General features: G+C 50.9%; 2 protein-coding genes across 3 annotated transcripts in view; both read left to right on the top strand.

Moving 5' to 3' along the window:
- Positions 1-896: 896 nt before the first annotated feature.
- On the top strand, positions 897-22,923 carry AGFG2 (ArfGAP with FG repeats 2). 2 transcript variants are annotated; one of them, XM_007110626.4, is made up of 13 exons: positions 897-1,185; positions 9,623-9,716; positions 10,564-10,679; positions 11,784-11,937; positions 12,504-12,669; positions 13,345-13,470; positions 14,115-14,147; positions 18,912-19,032; positions 19,222-19,304; positions 19,495-19,575; positions 20,437-20,565; positions 21,144-21,229; positions 21,558-22,922. In XM_007110626.4, exons 1-13 carry the CDS (start codon positions 965-967, stop codon positions 21,615-21,617), a joined length of 1,470 nt encoding a protein of 489 aa, XP_007110688.1. In that variant the 5' UTR covers positions 897-964; the 3' UTR covers positions 21,618-22,922. The 2 variants fall into 2 exon arrangements, with proteins under 2 accessions (XP_007110688.1, XP_054946820.1); XM_055090845.1 differs by lacking the exon at positions 14,115-14,147 and having other exon boundaries at positions 21,558-22,923.
- The window catches only part of LOC114487554 (ephrin type-B receptor 4-like), a 2,645-nt gene continuing 2,225 nt past the window's right edge, over positions 22,732-23,151 (top strand). The window contains exon 1 of the mRNA XM_028498047.2: positions 22,732-22,755. Coding sequence (XP_028353848.1) covers positions 22,732-22,755 — 24 coding nt within the window. The remainder of the gene's footprint in view (positions 22,756-23,151) is intronic.

Raw genomic sequence — 23,151 nt, 5'->3', positions numbered from 1 at the left:
TCCATGATAGGAATTTTGATTGGTTGGTTCACTGCTGTATTCCAAGTGTCTACAACAGTGCCTGAAACCTAGTAAACTACTCAATAAGTGTTTGTCAAATGAAAGCTCAAATACTGTTCCACGGATGGATAGGGTGGTGGTTAAAAGGGCTTCTAAAGTCAGACGCCCCAGATCAGAACCCTGGCTGGGCCACGAATCAGTCGTGTGACCTACCCAAGTTGTATACCTAAGACTCTGTAAAATGAGATTTCCTACAGCATAGGGTAGGAGTAAAAAATATATACATATATAGCGTTTATAAAGCACTCCCTCTCCTTCTCCCTTCCTTACTCTGAGAGCTCCCATCTTTTCTCCTTCTCTTTGGCCCCTCACTTGGCCACTTCCCTTCGGCTTTGCGCTCCTCCCGGCACAGTCTAGCTGAAACTAGTCCTTTGAAATTTAGCGGGAATTATCATCCCTCAGGAGGACCAGATCTGCGCACGCGCAGGACACCCTCTCTTTCTCGTCAGCAATCTTTGCAGCCTCGACAGCCAATCAGAGTTATCGTCGGAGCCGAGTTCATAAGACTCACCAATTGAGTGTGGGAGGCGGTCAGCCCTGGAGGCAGTGGCGAGAGGGGGCGGGAACAAGGAGAGAGCAAGCACAGTTCTCGCAGCCAGGGTCTCAGCAGCCCAATCCGAGAGGCCTGAGGTCTGAAGGCAGTGGGGCGTGGCGTTGGCAGCTCCCGCAACTCGAGGCCGTCCAATGCCGGGCCAATCAGAGTGAGGAGGTGGAGGAGACTAGCCAATCAGCGTGCAGGACAGGCGAAGCAGGGGGTTGAGGAGTCTCGCGCGGTTGCCGCCGGCACCCTAGCTTCTGTCAGGGGAGCCGGGCGTGCGGGGGCGGCTGAGGAGGCGGGAAGGCGGCAGTGGTTGAAGGGGCGATTGCTGACTTGCGGGGAGGAGGTCCGGGGGGTTGAGCAGCCATGGTGATGGCAGCGAAGAAGGGCCCAGGGCCGGGTGGTGGGGTCAGCGGGGGAAAGGCGGAGGCGGAGGCGGCCTCGGAGGTGTGGTGTCGCCGCGTGCGGGAGCTGGGAGGCTGCAGCCAGGCCGGGAACCGCCACTGCTTCGAGTGCGCCCAGCGAGGGGTCACCTACGTGGATATCACCGTGGGCAGCTTCGTCTGCACCACCTGCTCCGGCCTCCTGTGAGTGGACCGGCGCGGGGGGAGGACCGGGAAGGAGCGGCGGAGAGTTGGCGTTGAGGACAGCGGGGACCCGGGTCGAAGGGGACAGAGCCGAGGTCGGGGGCGGCGGGGAGGCCTGGGACGCGCCGGATGTGCCGAGAGGGTCGTCTGCTGCAGAGGTGTCATGGGGAAGGCGAAGGGTCAGGGGCGACAAGAAACGGTTGGAGTCGCGATGCAGGGGAAAGGAAAGACACCGTGAGAACTGGAGAAACTCCCTCAAGGAGGCGAGGCGATCCGAAAGTGGGGAGAATTGAAGGAAACTGGGGTCGGGTGGGGGTTAGAGATTTAAGGGGCCAGAGAATGATAGACACCTTGAAAGGGAACTTCATGTAGGTGGAGGGCAAACAGGAAAGAGGTAGAGCAAGCTAGACTCAACATGAAGGGGTACCTTTCTTCCTTCTGGCTTGTGCCCATCCTGGATTGTGAGACGGAGAAACCAATTTAAAATAGGTAAGTTAACCCAGGTTGACAGCACAACGATAATGGCAGGTAAAGAGCCACGTTCCAGTGTTCAGGAACAGATCCTAATCTTGCAGGGCTTTAGAATGCTACCCAGAGGGAGATTTCTTACAATTCTAAGAGATGAATGCCGATGGGTTGCCCTGTTAGAGAACTTAACTTTTCCAGAGGTTTGGGGATCTGGATGAGCCATCCTTAAGTGTAATAATTTACACCTTTAAGCTCCTTGTTGCCATGGCTTGCTCCTGGTAGTAACATCTGGCGACTCTTTCTAGATTTGGGGGGAGGGGGGGTTGTTGAATAATCTGCAGTGCTACCTTGGCACTGGCACTGAATTTGGTCATGCCTGAGCTAATTTAGAGCCACAGATTTCTAGCCCAGATTTCTGGTTATATAGTAAGGTTCTTTTTTTCCCCCTTAGGGAATTATCTGGTTAGATGCATGACTAACATTTGATACCAAGCCTGCATGTCTATCTTTTTAAGTTTATCAGGGGCTTTATTTTGACTTTTTTAGTATTAATACATTAGTTTGGTTGATTTCATTTTTAACTAGGAGCACTTTCCTTGTTTCTTCTTACATCTTTAGGAGCTGAGGAGGGAGTGGTATTGTTCTTGCGTGACAGATGGGAGAGCAGAAGCAAAGAGAGGTTTAGTAACTTATCCAATGCCAGATGGGGGTTGCTGTTTTCAGCATTTGTTGTTCCATATTAGTTATGATCATGGCAGACCAGAAATGAGGGTCCACGTCTCCTCATGCAGTTTAGGATTATTTCTCTATTCGATTCTTACTTCCTTAGCCAAACTTCTGTGTTTTAATCGACCTTACTTTTGTGTTGTGAGGATAGACTTGACTTTGGTCCAAGTGAAAGCATTGTGGCTCTTGGGATAGTGGTTTAGAACACCAACAGTAATGTGTCAAAAGTTGAGATAGAGGCTCAAAGGAAGTCAAAGGATAGAGACTCGAGACTGGGACAAGTACTTGGAGGAGAATAGGAGCAAAGTTTAGGAATATTTATAGTGCAGAGTACAAAGAGAGCAGATTCCCGAAGATCCTGTTATGAAAAGGCAAATCTGATTGCAGAGTCTGGAGAGAAGTCAAAGGAAGCAGGGGGATAACACTGATGGCATATCAGAGTCTAGGTCCCAGGAAGAAAATGTCAGGAAACAGTGTTAACTCATTCCCCTAGTTAGCTGCCAAGGCATGAAAGCTAAAACTCTGAATAAATGGAAAGTGCTGACATCATTATCATTATTTTATAGATCTTGGTTTAAAGTATCCCATAGACAACACTTCCCTTCTATAATGAATGTCCCTCAATCAGGACAGAAGGAGGGCCAAGGGATCTGGCTCACATTAAAAACCTGGTTTCTTTTGCTGGACACGTTAACTCCTTAAACATCAGTGCACAATTTGCAGAACTTTACCACTTCCCCCTGTGGTCATTATTGTTGAGCTCACTGGTGAAAAGTCAAACACCTGGGATCTGGACAGACAGTGGGTGGGGCTGACGATGGCCTAAGGTTGCTTAATAGAGAAGTACCTCAAGAGGCCTGTCTCTGTGGCGCACGTACTTCCAACTAGGGGCTTAGCTCCTCAGGAACTTAAGTTCCTATAGGACCAAGTGGTGGGAGTCTACCAGCCTCCCCCTTTTCTTTTAGTTTCAAAAGATTCTCGAAAGGACATTTTTGCTTAGTATTTTGGTAAAGCATTATGAGAATCACTCGGAGTGACTCTCGAGATGGTAGACTTTAGGGAACGCATTTCGGTGGTTGGGAAATCAGAAGCTAGGCCAACTGTTTGTTAGCAGGAAGTGAGGGTAGAGTGACGGGTCAAGAAGCTGGACCAATAAATGAAGCTGAACTGAAGGCATGTTGAGATTATAAAGAGACAAATGTCAGAAGAAACTCTACAAGAAAGCTGTAGTTGCCCTGGGTGTGACCGTCTGCCTGGGTTCTGGTGGTTTGGTACTTCTCCTTTGCTAATTGGAGTCGTAATAGCATGGACTAGGGCAAAGCATGTAAAGCTTTAAAAGGGGTCTTCACAAAGTATTACCAGTGTCCTTTGATGTACCTTGGGAAGGGCTGGGAGCTGGCAGGTGGGCCACAGGCAGAATGTGAGGTGGGGCGTGCTTACTGCTGGCTGCAGAGTGAGGAGGGGGCACACAGCCCAGCAGGCAATGGAGAGGCGTGGCTCCACGGTGACCCATACACCAGTCAACGTCTTAAATCCACACGGTTGATTGCCCACAGATTTGGATTTTGTGGTGCTAGCGAAAATCGTAGTAGTAGGCCAAATATCTTGCATCAGTCTATCAGTCAACAAATGTTTGTCGAGTGTCTTTGAAGCCCCAAGACACCGTTTTAGGCACTGGAGATGTGGTAATGAACAAAACTGACAAAGTCCCATCTTCATGTAGCTTGCATCCTAGGGGAGGCCTTGGACTCTAAATAAATCATGAAATATATAATTGCAGGTAGTGATAAGTGCTATGAAGTAAACTAAAGCTCAGCATGGGCTAGAGATTGATGAGAGCTCATATTCAGCTATGATGATGAAAAGAGAAGAAATATTCTTTCTTAAAATAAAGAGGATACTGAAGGGGAGGAAATTTAAGTATCATGCTTCACACCATAGCCAGAGAAAGGAGACAGAGGCTTGGCTTTCTTTTGAAAGCCAGTTTTCTGTTGAGTGTGTTACAAATATGTCGACCACTTAGGGGGCTGGAGTGTTCTGGGGCAGTGAGCAAAATTGCCAGGGTTCCCATCTGGCTGGATTGACTGATAATAACAAAGTTGACTGTTCCAGCCAAAGTTGAATTTCCCAAGATCTGAAGAAAGATTGAGATTTTAATAGTAGGGGGGGCGGTATGGCTGTGCCTTCAGCTCTGCATGTGCGAGCTCATTCTTGCTGTCTTTTTCGATGAGATTTTTTCTCAGCTCAAGCAGAAACCCACAGTGTTGGTGTGAGGGCCTGAGAGAGAGGCTGCTAATTTCTGCCGTTTCTAAATTTACATACATGCTGCCACAGTGATAGGTCCCAAATTTGACCTAGTTTTATTCATTTGGTTTTCTTCCAATACCTAATTTCCTTAACCTGGATAGAGATCCTTTTACTCTCCCCAACCTATTCCTGCGCTTGTCTGTTCAGTTATACTTCTAACTCTTCGACTAGAAGACGAATCTGCCATTTGAAGCTGGGGGGGTAAAAATTGCCACTGAAAAGAACTTCTTTCCAAAGAAGTGCCTCAGTGTTCCTTCTTGTTCTGGTTTGCTTGGATGCCTCAATGGATAAACCACTTTTCTTTAAAAAGGAAATAGATGGCGAGGCCTGAGATCTCATTGGCATCTGGGCTAGGCACTATCTTTGACACCCAGTTTTTCAGCCAAGTACGTGACATGCTTCCCTGACCTGTCTGTTTGAGTCTATCCTTTAATCCATCATCTTTCAGGTCTCAGTAGTGGCTATTTGTCTCTTCTACTTCTTTACAACTTTATCCTGACAGTGGGGTTAAGTCAGGATTGAGGTGGATGGAGCCGTGGACTGGATGTCAAGAGATGTGCTTGACAGCTCTTTATTTGTGACAAGTTGCTACCCTCCTGGTGCCTTAGTTTCCCTGTCTCACTCGCTAATAGCTGTTCCTAACTGAAACACTTTTATCTCCATGGAAGGAAAGGTATAGTATGTTGTTCAATAATTCAGTACTTTTCCATCTGTCTGGGCTGGAGAGGTAGACGTATGCCTTGCCCTTATTTTAGTCCTGTCCCTCCATCCCCTCGCACCTCACCTTTCTTTTTTTAAAAAAATTATTTTATTTTATTTTATTTTATTTTTGGCTGCGTTGGGTCTTTGTTGCCGCACGCGGGCTTTCTGTAGTTGCGGCAAGAGAGGGCTACTCTTTGTTGCGGTACGCGAGCTTCTTGTTATGGAGCACGGGCTCTAGGCGCACGGGCTTCAGTAGCTGAGGCACGAGGGCTCAGTAGTTGTGGCTCGCGGGCTCTAGAGCACAGGCTCAGTAGTTGTGGCGCATGGGCTTAGTTGCTCCATGGCATGTGGGATCTTCCTGGACCAGGGATCAAACCTGTGTCCCCTGCATTGGCAGGAGGATTCTTAACCACTGCGCCACCAGGGAAGTCCGCACCTCTCCTTTCATATTCACTTCTGCCAGGCAGAGATGGACAGAGTCTCTAAAATTACAGATTTAGGCATTTTATTGCATAGGGCCTTTGGACAACTTGAAAAGCTCCTAAGAAAATAATAAATTATTTTTATTATTTAGAAGAAAGGGGCAAAATGTGAAAGGATTGAGATTGAGCCTGAAGAGGACGGTAGCTGGTAGTATCAGGATTCCACGTGTCTCTACATGAGGGCAGCTGTTTATTATTGTCACTGAAGAAGAACTTCAGGAAATGGGTCGAAGCAGGGGACTTTCAGTTAGGAAGGAATTCCCTAAAATTAGTGAAATTGACCCTGGAGCAGGGTAATGGGGAGACTTCCTAAGAGGGACTCTTCTTGGTAATGTTTGGGTCCAAGATAAGAGCTAACCTGGTTTAGCTGAACCCTGCTCAGAGGCAGAGGAATGGAATCCCAAGGGCAAAGAAACACAATCTAGGGTGTATGAATTTGAACACAAATATTCAGAGGTAAGGAATGCCCGAGTCCAAATCTGGCACAAATGAAGGAACTTGGGTGCTGGGTAGAACTGTTTTTTTCCACTGTCGACCTGGCAGAAACCTTCTTATCTGAGCAGCTGAGCAGGTTTGTGGCTTCTATGAAGCAAGATAGAAGCAAAACATGGGCCAGTTTGAGGGTGATGACCACAGAGAAACAAAAGATGTGGTATTTGCAGAAATAGTAGTATGCTTAATAGAAGCAAAGGGAGGGGAGAGAGGCAAGGAGAGGGAGGATTGGGCAGACTTTAGGATCTCTGCAAGTCGCTTCACTTGCCAAGTAATTCAGAGTGCTTCAGAGAGTGAGTCAGAGTACTTCAAGTGCCATTTAGGTGCCCTGTGAAAAAGAAACTGAAGTAGAAAAAGACATCATGACTGGGCTGAAGGCTTGAGCCCTAGTAATGTACTTGCCTTCAACTAGAAAAACTTGCCCTATTCCGGGCAAATACCTTTATCTCTATTTCCCCAGCTCCTCCTGGTTAGAAATAATAGAATAGATTTGCTGTGATAACCAAAGAGCAGTGCCTCCTTCGAGCTCTCACTTCTTGTTTTGGGGAGAACCTGAGAGTTATGTTGGGGAGACTGGCTGCAAGTTGGAGAGTTGGGCCTGTTTAATTCCAGGCCATTGATTCCCATCTGGCCCAGTGCATGACCCTGGTTTGTACCCAGTAACACACAACACTCCTAGACCATTTGAATTCGGCTCCTGGGAGGAGAGGGGCTCTCACTTCTAAATTGCTTCTTTTGGCCAGCAGTGGCCTCTCTATGATTCAGAGACAAACGCTCTGACTCATAGGCCATGTAACTAGGCCCTCTTCCTGGGCTGCAGTGTTGCCTTGTAGACTCTCCCTGCCCCCAAACCGTGGTTCTGGTTATACATGATCCAGTCTACAGACATCAAGGTCAGAGCAGTGCTTTTTGTACTGTGCTATGGAAACATCCTGTTCCACCAGATTCATTTGGCCCAAAGCACCTAAATCACTTCTTTTCTCTGCCTTTCCTTTATCCTATCTCCACCCTGCCTCAAAACCCCTCCAGTCCAAGCTCAGCCAGAGGAAGTTCTGTTGCTCTAAGCATCCCCTCTAGACTGATGAGTGGGTCAAGTTCCCCGCCCCCCCACCCCTCCCAAGGAAGCTCACCTCCCTGTTTATACTTTGCTAACAGTTCCTGGTTGTCCTGTCAGGAAATGTCAATGACCTTTTTGTGATAGGCTTAGAATCTGTTTTTCTAGTGTAAACATAATACATTTTACTTTTCCCGTGACCATTTCTCTTCCCTCACTGCTGCATCCTGGTGCCACGTCCTCCCCCATCTGACTGTGTGCGCCTGCTGCATTGCGAAGTACCCTCTCCGGGCTCCTGGGCTCCTTCTTGGAAGCAAGTGATCGAGGACGAGGTCCTGTAATTTCTGCATCCCCCACAGTGCCAAACACAATGCCTTGTGTTGTATTTAGCAAAGTAAATATTTGTCAGTGGGAGGTGATAGGGCAGCCCGGGATCATAGGAACAGAGAGGTCTGCTCTGGCTAGACCTCGGAAAGCCCTGGCATTCCCAGGGGGAAGGGCACAGTGGTTAAGGTGAGAAAGGGCAAGGGAAAGAGTATCAAAGTGGGATGGCTGGACTGCGGGATGTCTGGACTTCAGGAACAAAACAGAACCAAGCCACTGGTAAGAGAGGCTTTACGAGAGAAAACTGGAGTCTCTGAAATGCAATCGGAAGAGAGTCTTCAGGTCAAATCAGGTTTAAGAGCTATGGTTTGACACCGAGTTACAAAGCCTGGCTTTTGGTTTTCCCGGCTCTCATCTTTCCTCAGGGCATCCGTCCTCTTTGATATTGCTTATCTTTTAAAGGGGTATTTTGAGACCCATCCAAGTCTAGTAGCAGAATTGCTGAAAACGCCCCCAGTTGTAGCCTCCAGTGTCCTTCCTGTCCTTGGTTAGAATCCCATAATCGGTAACTTGTCCAAAAGAGCAGCTGCCCTTCACTGTTTACCTTGTACTCTGTCTTCTGTCCATTCTTCCCGCCCAGGCTGCCTTCACTTATGCTAAGCCACGCACTGCCATTCTGCCAGCCTCGCCCCGGCACCTGTATTCAGCGTGTGCACCTGTAAGCCTGCGTGTGTGCTTTCTCCACCTTTCCCTAAGATTTCCATCTGGTAAATTTTGTTCACTTTCCTGAGGGCGTCAGCCAGGACCATATTCTAGAGTTACTTTTATTTTCACGTCTTGCTTTGCCCATTTTTTCCAGGGGAGTGAAAACCAGAAGAGGCCTTATCAGTTGAGACTGTCTTTCTTGCGTGTGCCCGTGGTCTTTCACTCCTGGCCCCAGGGTCTAATTTATTTGTTTTGGTTCAGCCAGTTGTGTTTTCATGTGATGAGGGCCATAGGTTCAGACTAGAGTAAAACTGAAGGTAAGGAAAGGGGAACCTCTGAAAGCCTGCCTGGCTTGGCCCCAGGCTCCCGTTTGAGCACGCTGGAGGGCAGCTGAGTGGGGGCGAGGAAGCCTTCTCAGCTGTAATCTCCACAGGGCATCTGTGGGCAGAGCTGGACTCCCAGGGAGTTAACAGAATACACAGAGCTGGCACAAAAGCATCCCTACAGGGTATATGTTCCTGACTCATGCCCGTCTCATACTCATGATTGAACCTGACTTCCTCCTGCTTCGTTGAAAGATCTATAAGTGAAAGTCTGGAATACTTCTTTTCCCAGAGATCACTTCCTAAAAAGAGGGGCCCACTCCATCCCTCCACCACCCGCCCTCCTGTGTAGTCAAGAGGAGGAGCAGCCAGCCTAGGGACTCTTGTCTCCAAATCTTATCTGTGTTGGTATTATCAGGGATAGTCACGGGCCTTCATTTTTGCTTTCCCTCATGCGTGAGGGATTTGTGTCTCCATGGGCTCTGGGACCCTGAGGATGTGCTATAGGTCTCAAACAATGATGAAGCAGGAAACGGGAAGTGGCCCCATGCCAGAGTTCCCAGAAGCACCCCTTCAGCCTGAACACTCAGCTGCTGTGGTCTGAGCCGAGGTAGAGGAGGCTTCTGGATGGGCAGGCTCTACCTTCCTCTCCAGAATGACTGGGGTTCCCTGTCTCTCATGAGAAGCCTCCAGAACATTCTTGCCTCCCTTCTTTCCTTGAATTAGGAAGTAGCTTCAGTCAGAGAGTTTCATGTACATGTGGTTTTATCCTTTCCCCCTCCCTCTCCCCCCATAAACAGACCTGGAGTGCTAGTGGCATTCTACTTCTCTTTTTTTCTATTTCTCTCCCACAGGAGAGGCCTGAACCCCCCTCATCGTGTCAAGTCCATCTCCATGACAACTTTCACTGAGCCTGAAGTAGTGTTCCTGCAATCCCGCGGAAACGAGGTGAGCCACCCCAGACGGAAGGGTTCCAGGCTGCAGTTGCCCTGTCTGTCGGTGGAGCTTTGCCTCAAGAGTATAGAAAAGCCCTACAGTTTTCTTTTTTGTTTGAGTTTCCCTTATTTTTTAGTATGTAAGGTATCTTAACTTATGTCCAGGTGTACATTTACAGAATCTTAGTTATAAAATTTGGGGTTTGTCCAGGCCCCTTGTTGGAAGAATCAGGGGAAGGAGCAAAATCTGGTCGGGGGTGGCCCCTGGGCACTCAGGGGGGAAATGCTCCACAGTGATGAGCGCTCAGGCTTGACTGGGCCGGGCCCTCGGAGCAAGAGCTCCTGGAGCCAGCTCTGCCCACTGGAGCCCGGCAGCCAGGTCTAAGCCATGTCATTTCCTTGAAAGTGAGTTAAACCCCTTCTCCAGCCAAATCTGCTGGTGGGAAGATGCCAGCCTTGGTGTCAGCAATACCCCTAGCTTATGGGTGACGGACTTACTTGGAGGGTGTGAACAAGGGCCTCTAGGGGGTGTTCTGGAAGCCACAGTTCTGAAAATTGCTCCTGACCCCACCTCCATCCAAATGTAGTCCCCCTTAGTTCTCATGGCCCTCTGTTTTCTTTCACAAGATGTGTCACAGTGTGTCATTATAAATGTACTTTTATTTGTCTAAGGCATGACCTCCCCATTAGATGATCCACTCCACGAGGACAGGGATCACGTCTGTTTTGTAGGTGTACCCAGATCCTCACGTTGTGTCCATGCTCCATAAATGTCTATTGATGAATGAGCTGGAAATGGTTTGACTCCCATTTCACGCTTTCTGCCCCAGTTCCTCTGCCACCTGACTTCATTCCTTTAGGTTTGCAGGAAGATTTGGCTGGGTCTTTTCGATGCTCGGACATCTTTAATACCAGATTCCAGGGATCCTCAGAAGGTGAAGGAGTTTCTCCAGGAAAAATATGAGAAGAAGAGATGGTAAGGAGGAGGAAAGAGATTGCTCTGGAGACATGTGTCCAAGACACACTTTATCTTACAGTCCAGTTTCCAGAGCTGAACTGGGGCTTCTCTCAAAGGCTAGAAGAGGGTTGAGTCTGTTCCCCTCAGATTCAGTTAGGGCCGAATTCTGACTTCAAAATAACAAAGGTACAGGAAAGAACAACTTGCTCTTGGTCACTAACCTTGAGATTTGATGTCCCCTCTTTTGGGGAGACAGTAGACTGGTTGGAGGGGAGAGCTAGGGCCCCCACTAGGGAGTTTGGGTTCATTTTTATAGCTCAGCTGATCTCATTTATGGAGAGAGGTGGCTGGGAGCACATGTCCTCTAGCTTCATGCTTTTAACCCATGCTTCATATGTCCCCTGTTTTCCTGCTGAGGAAACAGCATCTCTGTTCTCTCTTGCCTTTTCTCTCCCCAGGTGTCACTTCCTATTATTCGATTTCGGCGGGGAGGTGTGCACGGTTGGGGGTAACTCTGGGGTGGAGAAGAGAATTCAGGGAGCAAGGAGACTGGTGTGGATAAAACAGAATTTTGGAGTCCCTTCGGGGGGGCGGTCCTCGGGATAAAGAAGATACATCCGGAGTAGAGACCACATCCACTGGAGTGGAAGGGGATTTGATCAGAAGGCGCAGCAGCCAGCAGGATAGATCGTGAGCACTTAGAAGATGAGGTGGCAGAGGAGGAACCTGAAGACACTCCCAGGAAATAAAAGGTGGCCCTTGAATAGGAAGTTGGAAAATAGGATCACCTGTTGCTCAGCATGATTGCAGGTGTTATTACTTGAAACCCAGATGGTTTGATGTGTCAGAAAGAGGAGGGAGAGATGAGGGGAAGACCGGCACAAGCCAGAGCCAACTGAACATCCCTGCAGGAAACAAATGAGCATCTGACAGTAAAGGGGAAGCTCAAGTTAGGCAGAACTTTGCTAAGTTGCTAAGTTCCCTTTAGTTCAAAAAAGAGAATCAGTAGGGAAAGTGAGAAAGGACTTTGACTGCTGTAACCTGTGTTTTCTCAAGCACCTAAGCTGAGCAAGGTCCAAGGTTTCACCCCTCTCCTCTTAGCCTAACTATTCTTTCTCCAAGGTATGTCCCCCCAGACCAAGTCAAAGGGCCCACTTATACCAAAGGCGGCGCCTCCACCCCCGTCCAGGGCTCCATTCCGGAAGGGAAGCCCCCGCGGACACTTCTGGGGGATCCTGTGCCGTCTCTCTTGGCTGCTGCCTCCACCTCCAGCCAGGTAACTCTCAGATGTGCCCTGCAACTTATTTTGGGATTTGGGAGACAGGGGTATCAGTTTCCTAAATCCAATCCCCTGAACTTAGCAGACGACGGTCCAAGAGGTGTGAGCAGGTTCTCAGCCCTGCTGTTCCCATGTCTTGCATCTCTCACCTTGGATCTGTATGTTTTGGACGAAAGACCCCAACAGGAAGTGGTATTTAGGGAAGTCAGAGTATCAACCTCAAACGTGACCATTCCTCCAAGGAAAAACGGGCCAGGACACTGCTTCAGGCGCCTGGGAAAGATGAGGAAGGGCTGTTGGGCGACATCCCTGTGTATCTCAGGGTTGCCTTGACTAACGTGCTCTAAAATATGTGGTTCCGGGAGCTGCTGCACTGAGAGGACAGAGGAATTAGGGATGAGAAGGGCTCAGGCACCTTCTGCCCGGGAACCCTCTCGGTTGAGGGTAGTTTCTGCCTCTCTTCTCTCTCCACTTGCCTATCTGGGGGCAGCCCGGGGAGCCATGCAAGGGCCTGGGTCATGGCTGGGATTCCGAGTGCTATATGTACTGCCTTCTCCTCCAAGTCTGTCAGTCAGTCTCAGCCCCGGACGTCCCAGCCCCGGAGCTCTCAGCCACCTCCACCCTCCTCGGTCAAGAAAGCCAGTACTGACCTGCTGGCCGACATCGGTGGAGACCCCTTTGCTGCTCCCCAGGTGGCACCAGCTTTTGCTGCATTCCCAGCCTTTGGGGGTAAGTGGGACTTGGGAAGAGAACCTTCCTACAACATACGTCCACATCACACAAGGAATTCACTCGGCCCTAGCTCTCTGCACAGGAATGAACGTGACGGTAATTCTGAAGTATCACGGCTGGGAGGGCGGGGGTCAGCTGAGTACAGCGGGATTACAGCCGGGATTAGTTTTGGGAGTTTGACCAGAAAGCATGGCAGTTGGGGGCTCCCAGCCCTCCCTCTTAGAGCCCTGGAAAGATTTCTTAGCTTCTCTCTCTGTTAAAATGGGGCAAGGGCATTGTCACAGGTTCCATTTCCCCTGCCCTCTTCCCGAAGGTCAGCAGTAGCCAGTAGAGGGTGGAACAAAGTGATGATCTAGTTTCCTTTTTAAAGCCCTTCCCCCCAGCAAAATCTTTTTCCATGATTCTGCCCAAACTAGGCCCTGACAAAAATGTTAATGCCTCACGGAGTAAAGATAAAAAATGGGGAGTGAACTTGGAGGCCTCTGACATACCCTTTTCCCCTGCATGTGTCTGGCTCTCTGCCCCAGGCTCCTGCCAACTCCCTCTGAAGAGGACCCTGCAGGAAGGCAGATGTCCCATTGAGCGGCCCTTGGCCTTCAGAACTAGTCCGTGTGATATGGATTACATATACGTCATATATAAACATAACCTTTATATTCTCTCCACCTATAGGCCAGACGCCTTCCCATGGGGGCTTTGCCAACTTCGATGCCTTTGGCAGTAGCCCTGGCTCTTCTGCATTTGGAAGCATGCCCCCAGCTGGCCAAGCCCCGTTCCAGGCCCAGCCAGCACCCCCAGGTAAGCTCTGCCCCTCTGGCTTCCTTGCTTGCAACTGTGACCCACTGTCCACACCCATACGTCACCCTGCATTCACATCCGCACCCACCCAAAGTACCGCACAAAGAGGAGAAGCTCCAGGAAAGGATGAGAGGAGTCTGATGAGGTTCTTGTCAGGAAGAAGGGGCTCTGTTCTCTTTCTTCATGTAAGGAAATGGCTAAAACTGCATCAGGAGTTGTGCAGGCTGTGCACTAGGAGGTCGCTGACTGGGAAGTAATGGAGACCCAAGTCCTCGAAAACATGAGAATGGACAGAACCTTTCCCCGAGAGGGCCCCCAGGGCAAGGGCTGGGTCAGCGTCCTAGGTGGTCTCCAGAAGTCCTCAGGCATCCCTGTTAGAGCAGAAGCCTGCCAACTCTGTGTCGTGTTGTTCCTGTGGGATGGAAGGAGAGTCTAAAGGCCCCTAAAGCACTGGGTCCCTCCCGAAGCTCCCAGACATCAATCAGGCTTCAGAGCTTTCGGGCTGCCTCCTTCCTTTGGACATCCTGCACACAGGAGGGCAGCCGGAGCGCTGTGCGGACAGGTGTCTGGGGACGGCCAGTGACTGACACTCTCTCTCTCCTCCCCACCTACCTGCCCTTTCCCTGCCCCACCCTCGCTGCCAGCCAGTCGGATGCTAACTGGAAGTCACAGCTTCGGTAAGTTGTTCTCCCCACTCCACAGCCGACCCAAGGCAGAAGCCTCTGTCTCAGGTCCTCTGACCCTAGAGTTTTGGGGTCTGGAAGGAGCCCCTCAAATTTAGCCTTTAACAAAGGAGGCAGTTAGCAGTTTCCCTGGTTGTGCAGCCCACAGCCCAGCAGAGCCCAGCCCACAGCACAGACTTCCTGACTCTCTGCTCTGCCCACAGCGCCCCCGCCTCCCACTGCTGCTCTTGTCTTTAATTTTTTGAATGGAACAAGAAGAGACATTTTATATTGACAGAAGTTAAAATTCACAACAGAGTTCTCACATTGTGAACTTAAAGTAACTGACAGAGTAGCCCTGAAATGCATAAAACAAAAACTATTAGACAGAAAGAAAATCTGACAAACCAACAGATGGAGACTATAATAGATTCTCTCACAAGATTCATGGGTGGAGTAGATAGACAAGGAGGGAAGAGAGTCGACCATTTGAGGAACACTTTAACAAGTTTGACCTAAGAAGTATAAGTAGAACTTTGTAACAAAATTACAGAATATATATTATTTTCAAACATATAACCCTTTTATAATTTGACCATATACTGGGAAACAAAATCTCCATAAATTCTAACAAGGAGAAATTGCATAGGTCATGTTATTCTATATGGTAAAAGATGTCCTAAAAAATGTCCCCACACAACGTTTCATGTCCTTAAAGGCATGAAGCAGATGAGGAGAAGATACTTACTTACAACATGGAAAACAGACAAAAAGCTAATAACCATAATGTGCCTTTTTAAACTCCTATTAATAAGGAAGACTAGAATAATGGACAAGGGATAGAAGCAGATAATACCCAGAAAAAACATGAAAATGTCCTCAACGTAACTAATCAGGGAAAACACAAATTAGCATAAGATAGTAATTTCGTACATTATATTCACAAAATTTTTAAAGATTAATAATGCCCAGTATTGTGTGGGGAAATAGGCCTTTTGTATGCTGTTGGCAAACATGTATACTGGTACAGGAATATTCAATTTAGCAAGAGGGAACTACTCCCAGGAATGGGATCTGGAAAGGAAACAGCCTTTTACAAGGTGGTTATAAATTGGTTGGTTCAGAGATGCATTCCTAGTGCAACTGATCAGTTTAAAGAGAGGGCTTCAAGTGCCAAGCTTTACAGGAGCGAAGGGAGGCGTCAGCCCTGGAGCCACCCCAGGCTGAACCTGGGATGGACCGTTTGTCCAGTGTCTGCTCATCTCAAGACGCAGATAGCCCACGGCCGGACCCAGAGCCCACCAGCGCTCACTGTGCTTGGGGAGCACCCCCATATCATCTCCACGAGGAAAGAAAGATCTGTTTTGCAGCTGAGGAAACTGGCTCAGCTTGGCCAGAATCAAATGTGTGATCAGTGGCAGATCCCATTCATTCCCAGCCACACCATGACCACGAGGGTGTTTCTGTGAGTGTGACGTGAGGAACCACTGGGGCGGAAGTGGGAAGATTTGGGTGAGAGGTGGATGTCTCTTCTGACAAGGCTGGTTGTATTGTTATATATCTGAGGGGGAGTATGGAGAAGGGGGGGGTTTCTAAAAGTTCAGTTTCCCCTGAAACTGTTAGAAGGCAAGTCTACTAATCCAGCTGTGTGGAGTGAGGCTCTGGCAGTGGATAGGAAGCAAAGGAGCACAGGTATTGGGGGCGTCGGCCTCCTTTCTGAGGACGCGCTCTCGGTGCAGGGAGCCCAGCCTGCCTGAGCCAGGGCCGGCTCTGCCCTCTAGCGCCGGCCAGGAGGCTCACAGCGCTCTCTCCCCGCCCTTGGCGGAGAGCCTGGTCCTCACTGAGGGGAGCGCCCTGACCCAAGGGCCCAGAGCAAGACTGAGGAGTCGGACGCCAGTAAGGACGGGGAGCTGTGTCCGCTGGGAAAGTCCATGTACCTCGAGTCCGTCGGGCAAAGGAAAGGCCTGGGGTCTGAGAAGCCGAAGATGCACCACCACCCTGGTGGCTTCCCAGCCTTCCTCACAGCCTGTGGGTGCGAGAGGACTGAAGACCAGGGCTCGCAGTGGCTACAGCCTAGCACTGTCCCTCAGGAAAGCCCAGGGGTTGGGGAGGGAGAGGGGCTGAGGAGAGCACTGTCCCCTGAGTGCTGGCTCTCAAGAAGCAGCCCATCCCTGGAACCTCGCAGGCAGGCCCTGGGCACTCGGCTTCCCTGCTGGCTTCTCGGCTCTTCCACGTTACGGCCGGTCTCCCATCCCCATCAGGTATGCTCCGTGCCTGGCACCGGGAAGATACCCTTAACAGAGGGGTTTGGATACACACAGCAGCCTCGCCCTTTAGAAAAGGAAGATCCACATTACAGCCCTGAGGTGCTCAGAAGCAGCCCAGAACTGTACTCACAAGAAACCAGGGCTGAGGTTTGAGGGGAACAGGGAGCAACGCGGATTTGAGAACCACCCCGACCCTGCCATTTCCTTCTTTGCCTTGTGTCTTTATCTTTTCCTTTCCCTCTTCTTCCTCTTGTGTCTGAGAAAGAGAAGTATCTTCCCTTGTGAAGGTTGCCTCCCTCGTCCTTTCCCACTTTCTGGAGGGCTTGGTCCCATCAGCTTTCCTATCTGAATTTCACCTCCACTTTCTCCACCTCTACCGGCATGTCCCCTTTTTCCCACAAATACACTTCAAGTTCCCGTCCTACAAAATGTCTCTGCAGCCTGACCCACGCTGGTCTCTCGTCTCACCTCTCCACAGCTGTGCCTCTGGGGAAAGGGGTCAATAGCCTTCACTTACTCATCTTTTATTGTCCTGTTTCCTCTCTTTTTTTTTTTTACTGAGCATTTTATGGCATAATATACAAGCTGTTCTGAACCTTGATTTTTCTTTAACTTAACAGTACTGTTAGGGACTTCCCTGGCAGTCCAGTGGTTAGGACTCCACGCTTCCACTGCAGGGGACATGGGTTTGATCCCTAGTGGGGAAACTAAGACCCTGCAAGCCGCGTGGCGTGGCCAAAAAAATAAATAAATAAAATAACAGTACTGTTAGATTTTTTTTATTAGTACATTAAGAGCTTCCTCATCCTTTTGTATAGCTGCACCACTGTCCAACTTATGTCTAGACCATAATTTATCTACTCAGTTCCCTGTTGTTGAATATTTAGGATGTTCCAGTCTTTTGCTGTTAAACAGCACTGCAGTTAATGACCCTGCTTCGGCACATTGGCAAGTTATATCTGTAAGGGAATTCTTGGCAGTGGAATTGGTCTAGTGGGGACCCAGTTGATACAGAAATAAACAAAAATACATCACTATAAATATGTCAAGTGCTAGGAAGGAAAAGAACAAGGTGCTAGGAGAGGAAAACCAGGATCAAACACTGGGGTCAGGAAGGCCCATGGAAGACATGGTTCTGTTAAGCCTGCAGGGTGAGTAGGAGTTATCAGGCCAAGGCCATGGGCAAGACTGCTTGTTCAAGGCAGCGTGAAAAGGCCAGAGCTGAGGGCTGTGGGTCTGGCCCTTTCCACTCGTGTTTACCATCTGAGCCAGCCATCCTGTGTTTCCTCTGAGACCTTCTCTTGCTTCTCTGACCCTGGAAGTAGTATCTTGTATCATAGGTATGATAATACCTCACATTTGTGTTATGCTTTATAGATTTCAAAACACTTTATCTCAGAGGGCCTTTACAGCCACCCTACAGGGGGCGGGGTTGGGGAACAAGAACAAAAGTGGGCTCCGGAGAGTGAGAGAGATGCTTTGCTGAAGTCACAGCGGTAGCAGGTGGCAGAGCCACAACTGGAATCCAGTTCTTCTCCCTCTGCCTGTTCAGCTGCTCATTCAGCAAACCCTTCCGGAGCACCGTCCGGAGGCGGGCACCATGTAAAGCGTGTTCCCCTGAGGTAACAAAGTCTTCCAGCACTCAGGAAAATCAAGCTTTTCCCCATCTGTGGCCTCATTTTACCCTCACTGTAGCCCAGAGTAGTTGGCAGGACCCCACACTACAAATGAGACTTAGACACTCAGATAAAGAGGCTTTCTTAAACTGACAGGGCCTCGGGCCTCTTCCCGCGAGACCAGGTTGCTGACTGGACCCTAACCCTAACCCTAACTCGCCCCGAGGGCTGTTCTGTAAACTTCCCCCGTGAGGCTCTTCCTTGTTGACTGTGAAGACCAGGGAGGGCAGGAGAGCCCTGCTGTCAGCCCTGCCCCGTGGGCATCCCAGCCCGGGGCTCCCGAGGGGAGCGGGCGGCTCGATGGGAGTGGGAAGGGTGCTGGCGAGGGCGGAGATTTGTGCTTAGCACCTCCAGTGCCATCTCCACGTTCCCCGAGTCACCCAAGTGTCCCTGAGCCTTTCTGCCCTTCACAGCTCCTCCCCCACCCCTCTCCCTGCCCCTTCATATGATTTATTCATAAATGGAAATGCTGGTTTAGGCAAAAGACAGCCGTCTCCATCTCTTAAGGAAAAAATGGGAAGTGTAAGCCAAACTAGAGCGGGAGGGACGGTGACCCGGACGAGGAGGAAGAACTGCTTTTCTCTCTGCGGTGGTGGTTTTGAGCGCTAGGGAGATTGAGAAGGGCTGAGTCTCACGTCGCCTAGAATTCTCGGTGGGAGACAAACCCTCCTGAACTGGGCGATCCGATCCGGGGGAAGAACGGGCTGCCTCAGAGGACCCCGTTGGTGCCATCCCTCCCCTCCCCCTCCACTGCACCCCTGCCTCCATCTCTCCTCCTGCCCTTTCCGTCCTGTCTCATGCCAGCACCCCCTGTTTTACTTCCTGTGCCTGCCCAGGGAGCAGCCAGGGGACTCCATTTGGTGCCTCTCCTCTGGCAACTGCCAGTCAGCCCAACAGCCTTGCAGATATGGGCAGCCTCCTGGGACCCGGGGCATCAGCTGGAGGCATCCCTAGCAGGTAGGTCCAGATGCTGGGGAGCTCGCCATCGGGCAGGAGAGCCGGCCAGGAAAGCCTGGCCTTGCTTATACCAGCCCACTCGGCTCCTCCCGTCCGGCAGGACAGAGTTTGCCGTCTCCTAGTCCCCTGCCCCGCTTACCTCCTTGGTGCTAGATGATGTGCATGCCGACTTTTCTCCCCATATCCCAGCATCTTCGGGATGGCCGGCCAGGTCCCCACGCTCCAGTCGGCCACCACTGGCGGAGGTGGAAGCACAGGGCTCTCCTTTGGAGGTGAGTCTTGCGTGTAGAGACCCAGGGAGCGGATCTAAGGCCAAGAGGAAATTGGGGACTCTGGAGGGAGGGGAGTGGGGAGAGATGCACACCAGGATTTAGAGGAATACTCAGTTATCACGATATTAACCAAATGAGAAGAAAATAACCAGCTCTTCATCCCCCCTCTACCCCATTCCACCCTGAGCAGCCTTCAACCCTTTCACCACACCTGCTGCTCACGCCCAGCTGCCTTCCACCAACCCTTTCCAGCCCAATGGCTTGGCCACAGGTAAGCCTCCCAGACTGTCCCCTGGCCCTGACTCTCTCCTGAGTCACCAGCCCAGGCCAGACCGGTTTAATTTCCAGTCCACCTAGTGGGCAAAAACTAGAGGCCCCCAAGTCACTGAATCAGAATTTCGGAGTTAGAAAAAACAGGCTGCCACTTCCCTGAGCCAGTTCCGAAGGGTTAATGCTGACTGGTAGTGGTGGTGATTCTTCTTTCTCCAACCCTCAGTTTCCCTCTGGGAGCCCAGCCTCCTTCCCTTCTGTGTCCCACCTGAAACCATGGCCCTGTTCCCTGCCCTCCTCAGCTGGAGTCCTGTGGTCTCCTGCCCCTCCCCAGCCCCTGCCTCTGCTTTTCTCTCTCCAAACTCACACTCACACCCCCCTTCGTTTTTTGTTTGTTTGTTTTTTGTTGTTTTTTGGTTGTTCTCTAAAAGCTTCAGGCCAGGAAGAGAGAATAATATTCGCTACCAAGCTGACCCACGTGGCAGGCCCAACGCTTAGGGCTTTACGTCCGTTATTTAATTTTCACAGCAGTCCGAGGAGATAGGCATGGTCCCTGTTCTAGAGATGAGAGAACTGAGGCAGAGAGGGCTGGTAATTTGCTTTGATTTATGCAGTTTAAGAGGGACAGAAAGCTGACCCCATGATCATAACTACCCTGCTGTCCAAGCCACAGGCCACAGGCCGGAGAGGTCAGGGTTGGCAGGATGCTTGGACGCTGAAGGGTTTCGTGCTCATTTCGGGTACTTCCACTGGGTACCTCTGGGTAGCAAAAAACTATATCCCATTTCTGTGTCTTGGAGGGACTTAGGAAGAACTGTTCTCCAGCACCTCACCTACCTCATGTCCCTCCCTCCCTCCACAGGGCCAGGCTTTGGGATGAGCGGTGCTGGGCCTGGCTTCCCCCAGACAGTGCCACCCACTGGGGCTTTTTCCAGCCCCTTCCCCCCACCGCTTTTCCCCCCACCGACCTCAGTGACTCAGCAGCAGAATGGTAAGGGACCGCGCCCTCCTTTCTTACCCCATTCCCACCCCCAGGGACTCTGGGGGGGTGTGTGTGTGTGTGTGTGTGTGTGTGTGTGTGTGTGTGTGAATATTAGAAATATGTATTAGGGAGCCAGACATCTGAGCTAGTTCCCTTTTGGACCAGCAGGGGGAGACCAGGGAAACAACAGACCTGCCTGTGTCCTCTGACTGTTCCACAGGTTTCTTCCCGACTTTGGGGAGGCCCATCTGAGCTAGTTCCCTTGGGACTCTGGGGTGTGTGTGTGTGTGTGTGTGTGTGTGTGTGTGTGTGTGTGTGTGTGTGTGTGAATATTAGAAATATGTATTAGGGAGCCAGACATCTGAGCTAGTTCCCTTTTGGACCAGCAGGGGGAGACCAGGGAAACAACAGACCTGCCTGTGTCCTCTGACTGTTCCACAGGTTTCTTCCCGACTTTGGGGAGGCCCCCGCTGGCTGCCCACCTTAGGATGTAACTGGGCCTGCCCTGCAAGGAGGCAGGCGAGCTGGGCAGCACCAGCCCCAAGGGGCAGGGCTCCCGTCAGCTGAGTTTTTGCTCTTCCTGCCAGGCTCTTCCTTCGGAGACCAGGCATCCGCCAAGCTGGGGCAGAGGCCACTGAGCCAGCCAGCTGGGATCTCCACCAACCCCTTCATGGTGAGTGGCCGGTGCAGGGCCCAGGCCTGGTGTGGGTGTGGCCTTTCACTCTGGGGGTTGGGACAGAATCCTTCCAGGAGAAGAGGGCAATGTGGGGCAGAACCACGCCCCTTCCTCGTGAAACTGCCTTGGCCCAGCCAGGGATGAGTGGGCTAGTTAAGGAGCCTCTGCGCTCCCCGCCCCTCCGCTTGCCTCCTAGCTCCCTTATTTTCCCTCTTGCCTCAGCACAGTAATTTTGAGGGAGAAAGGAATCCTGAGCTGCATTTCTTCTGTGGCCTCCAGCTTTTCCTCCCTAATCTAACAATTTGTGGTGATTGTTTCTTTCCAGACTGGATCCTCATCAAGCCCGTTTGCCTGCAACCCTCCGAACACCAACCCATTCTTGTAGCACTGTGTCCGGGGGGCTGCCCTCTGGGGCCCCTCTACTCCCTGGAGCTCCGATGACCACTTGCCTGTGGCATTTTTGCGGGTCTGAGACCAGATGGGTCTTGTTTCGAAGGGTAGGGGTCTGGGGATGGTGGAGGTGCTAATGCTTTGCTTGGGGCTTGCAGATAAAAGGGCAGCTTCCCGGGTCAGCCACCCCGAGGCTTCCTCCTTCCTCCTCCAGCCCCGACCCAGGCAGGGGGCCCGGGAGGCAAGCTGGCAGAGCCTGGCCTAGAGTTGCCTTGATGTTTTATTTTTCAAATTACTAATTATGATGACAAGAGTCCTCCTCTCCTGCCCCCAGCGCTCCCTTCACTCCGAACCCTGTGGGTGGAGGAAGCTGGGGCCACAGGCTGAGCTGTGCTCCTTGTGGGAACGACTCCCCAGTGCCCAGCTGTCCAACACTGTTCTCCTCACGGGTGGAAGCACAGTGGGGAAAGCAGGGTGGGGATGAGGCGTGCATGGTGTTGAAGTGGGATGGTGATCAGACAGGATGCGGAGGCCCTGGGGGGCCAGAGTGCCCTTGGTGCCCTGGCTTGGGGCAGCACCCCTTTCTCCATGTTTTTGCTTCCCCAGCTCCCTCAGGATGAACAGTTTTACCTACATACTTATACATGCCCAACTTCCGTCAAGCACTTTAGTTAGCTGTGGTGTCATGTTTGGATACCAGTGTTTTATATTTATACATAGAGAATTTTCTAATATAGCCTATTATATATATATCTATATATATGCATACACACACGTATCCAGATGCAGCCATTCTTCCTCCCCCAGACAGCTCTTTCACACAGGAATGGGTTGAATTCCTATCTGTGCCTCGCAAAGCCGGCGCTCCAGGGGATGGCGGGGAAGGAGGCACACTTCTCGAGCACCCCGAGCCTGGGCTTTTCCAGAGAAAGGCTTTGTGCAATTGGCTTTTTTTTTTTCCTTTCTTTTTCCCACATGCCTCCCCCGCTCCTCCCCCTGGCCCCAGTTCTCTGCGCCAAAGCTGTTGCAGGCAATGTTGGAAAAGAACTGCATTTGAAAGAAAAAAAATGGCTCTTGTGGTCTTGCTTTGGGCCAGCTTGAGGGGCCTCATGTCAGTCAACGTGACTGCTTGGGTCGGTGCCCATACTGCTGTTCGCCAAGGACAGAGCCAGTCCCTGTCTGAACTGGAGTCCAGTTTTAGCAGTGGAGGGAGCGGGGGAGGGGGTCGGGCAGGGCCTAGTCAAAGTCCAGCTCTCCCAGGTCAGCTGCCTCCTCAGCCCCTCCCCAGCCCCTTACCACCTGGGGATGTTGTGTCAACAGTGTCCAGGCTGTGTATGGTAACAAGACAGCCACCTCACCTGGGGGAGGAGAGGCCCCGAACTCAGCCCTGCTGTGAGGGCCTCTCCCTTTCCTACCGCTGCCTGGGAACTCTGGCCCTTCAGTCGTCCCTTCTTGGGATTTCTCTGAGTCTTTCCACCCAATGACCTTTAACCTGACAGCAAGGAGAGGCAGGGACGGTCTTATCACTG

The sequence above is a fragment of the Physeter macrocephalus genome, chromosome 14 (assembly GCF_002837175.3).
Source record: "Physeter macrocephalus isolate SW-GA chromosome 14, ASM283717v5, whole genome shotgun sequence".
Lineage (NCBI taxonomy): Eukaryota > Metazoa > Chordata > Mammalia > Artiodactyla > Physeteridae > Physeter > Physeter macrocephalus.
The sequence above is the reverse complement of the archived record's forward strand: the minus strand, read 5'-3'. Positions and strand labels throughout refer to the sequence as shown.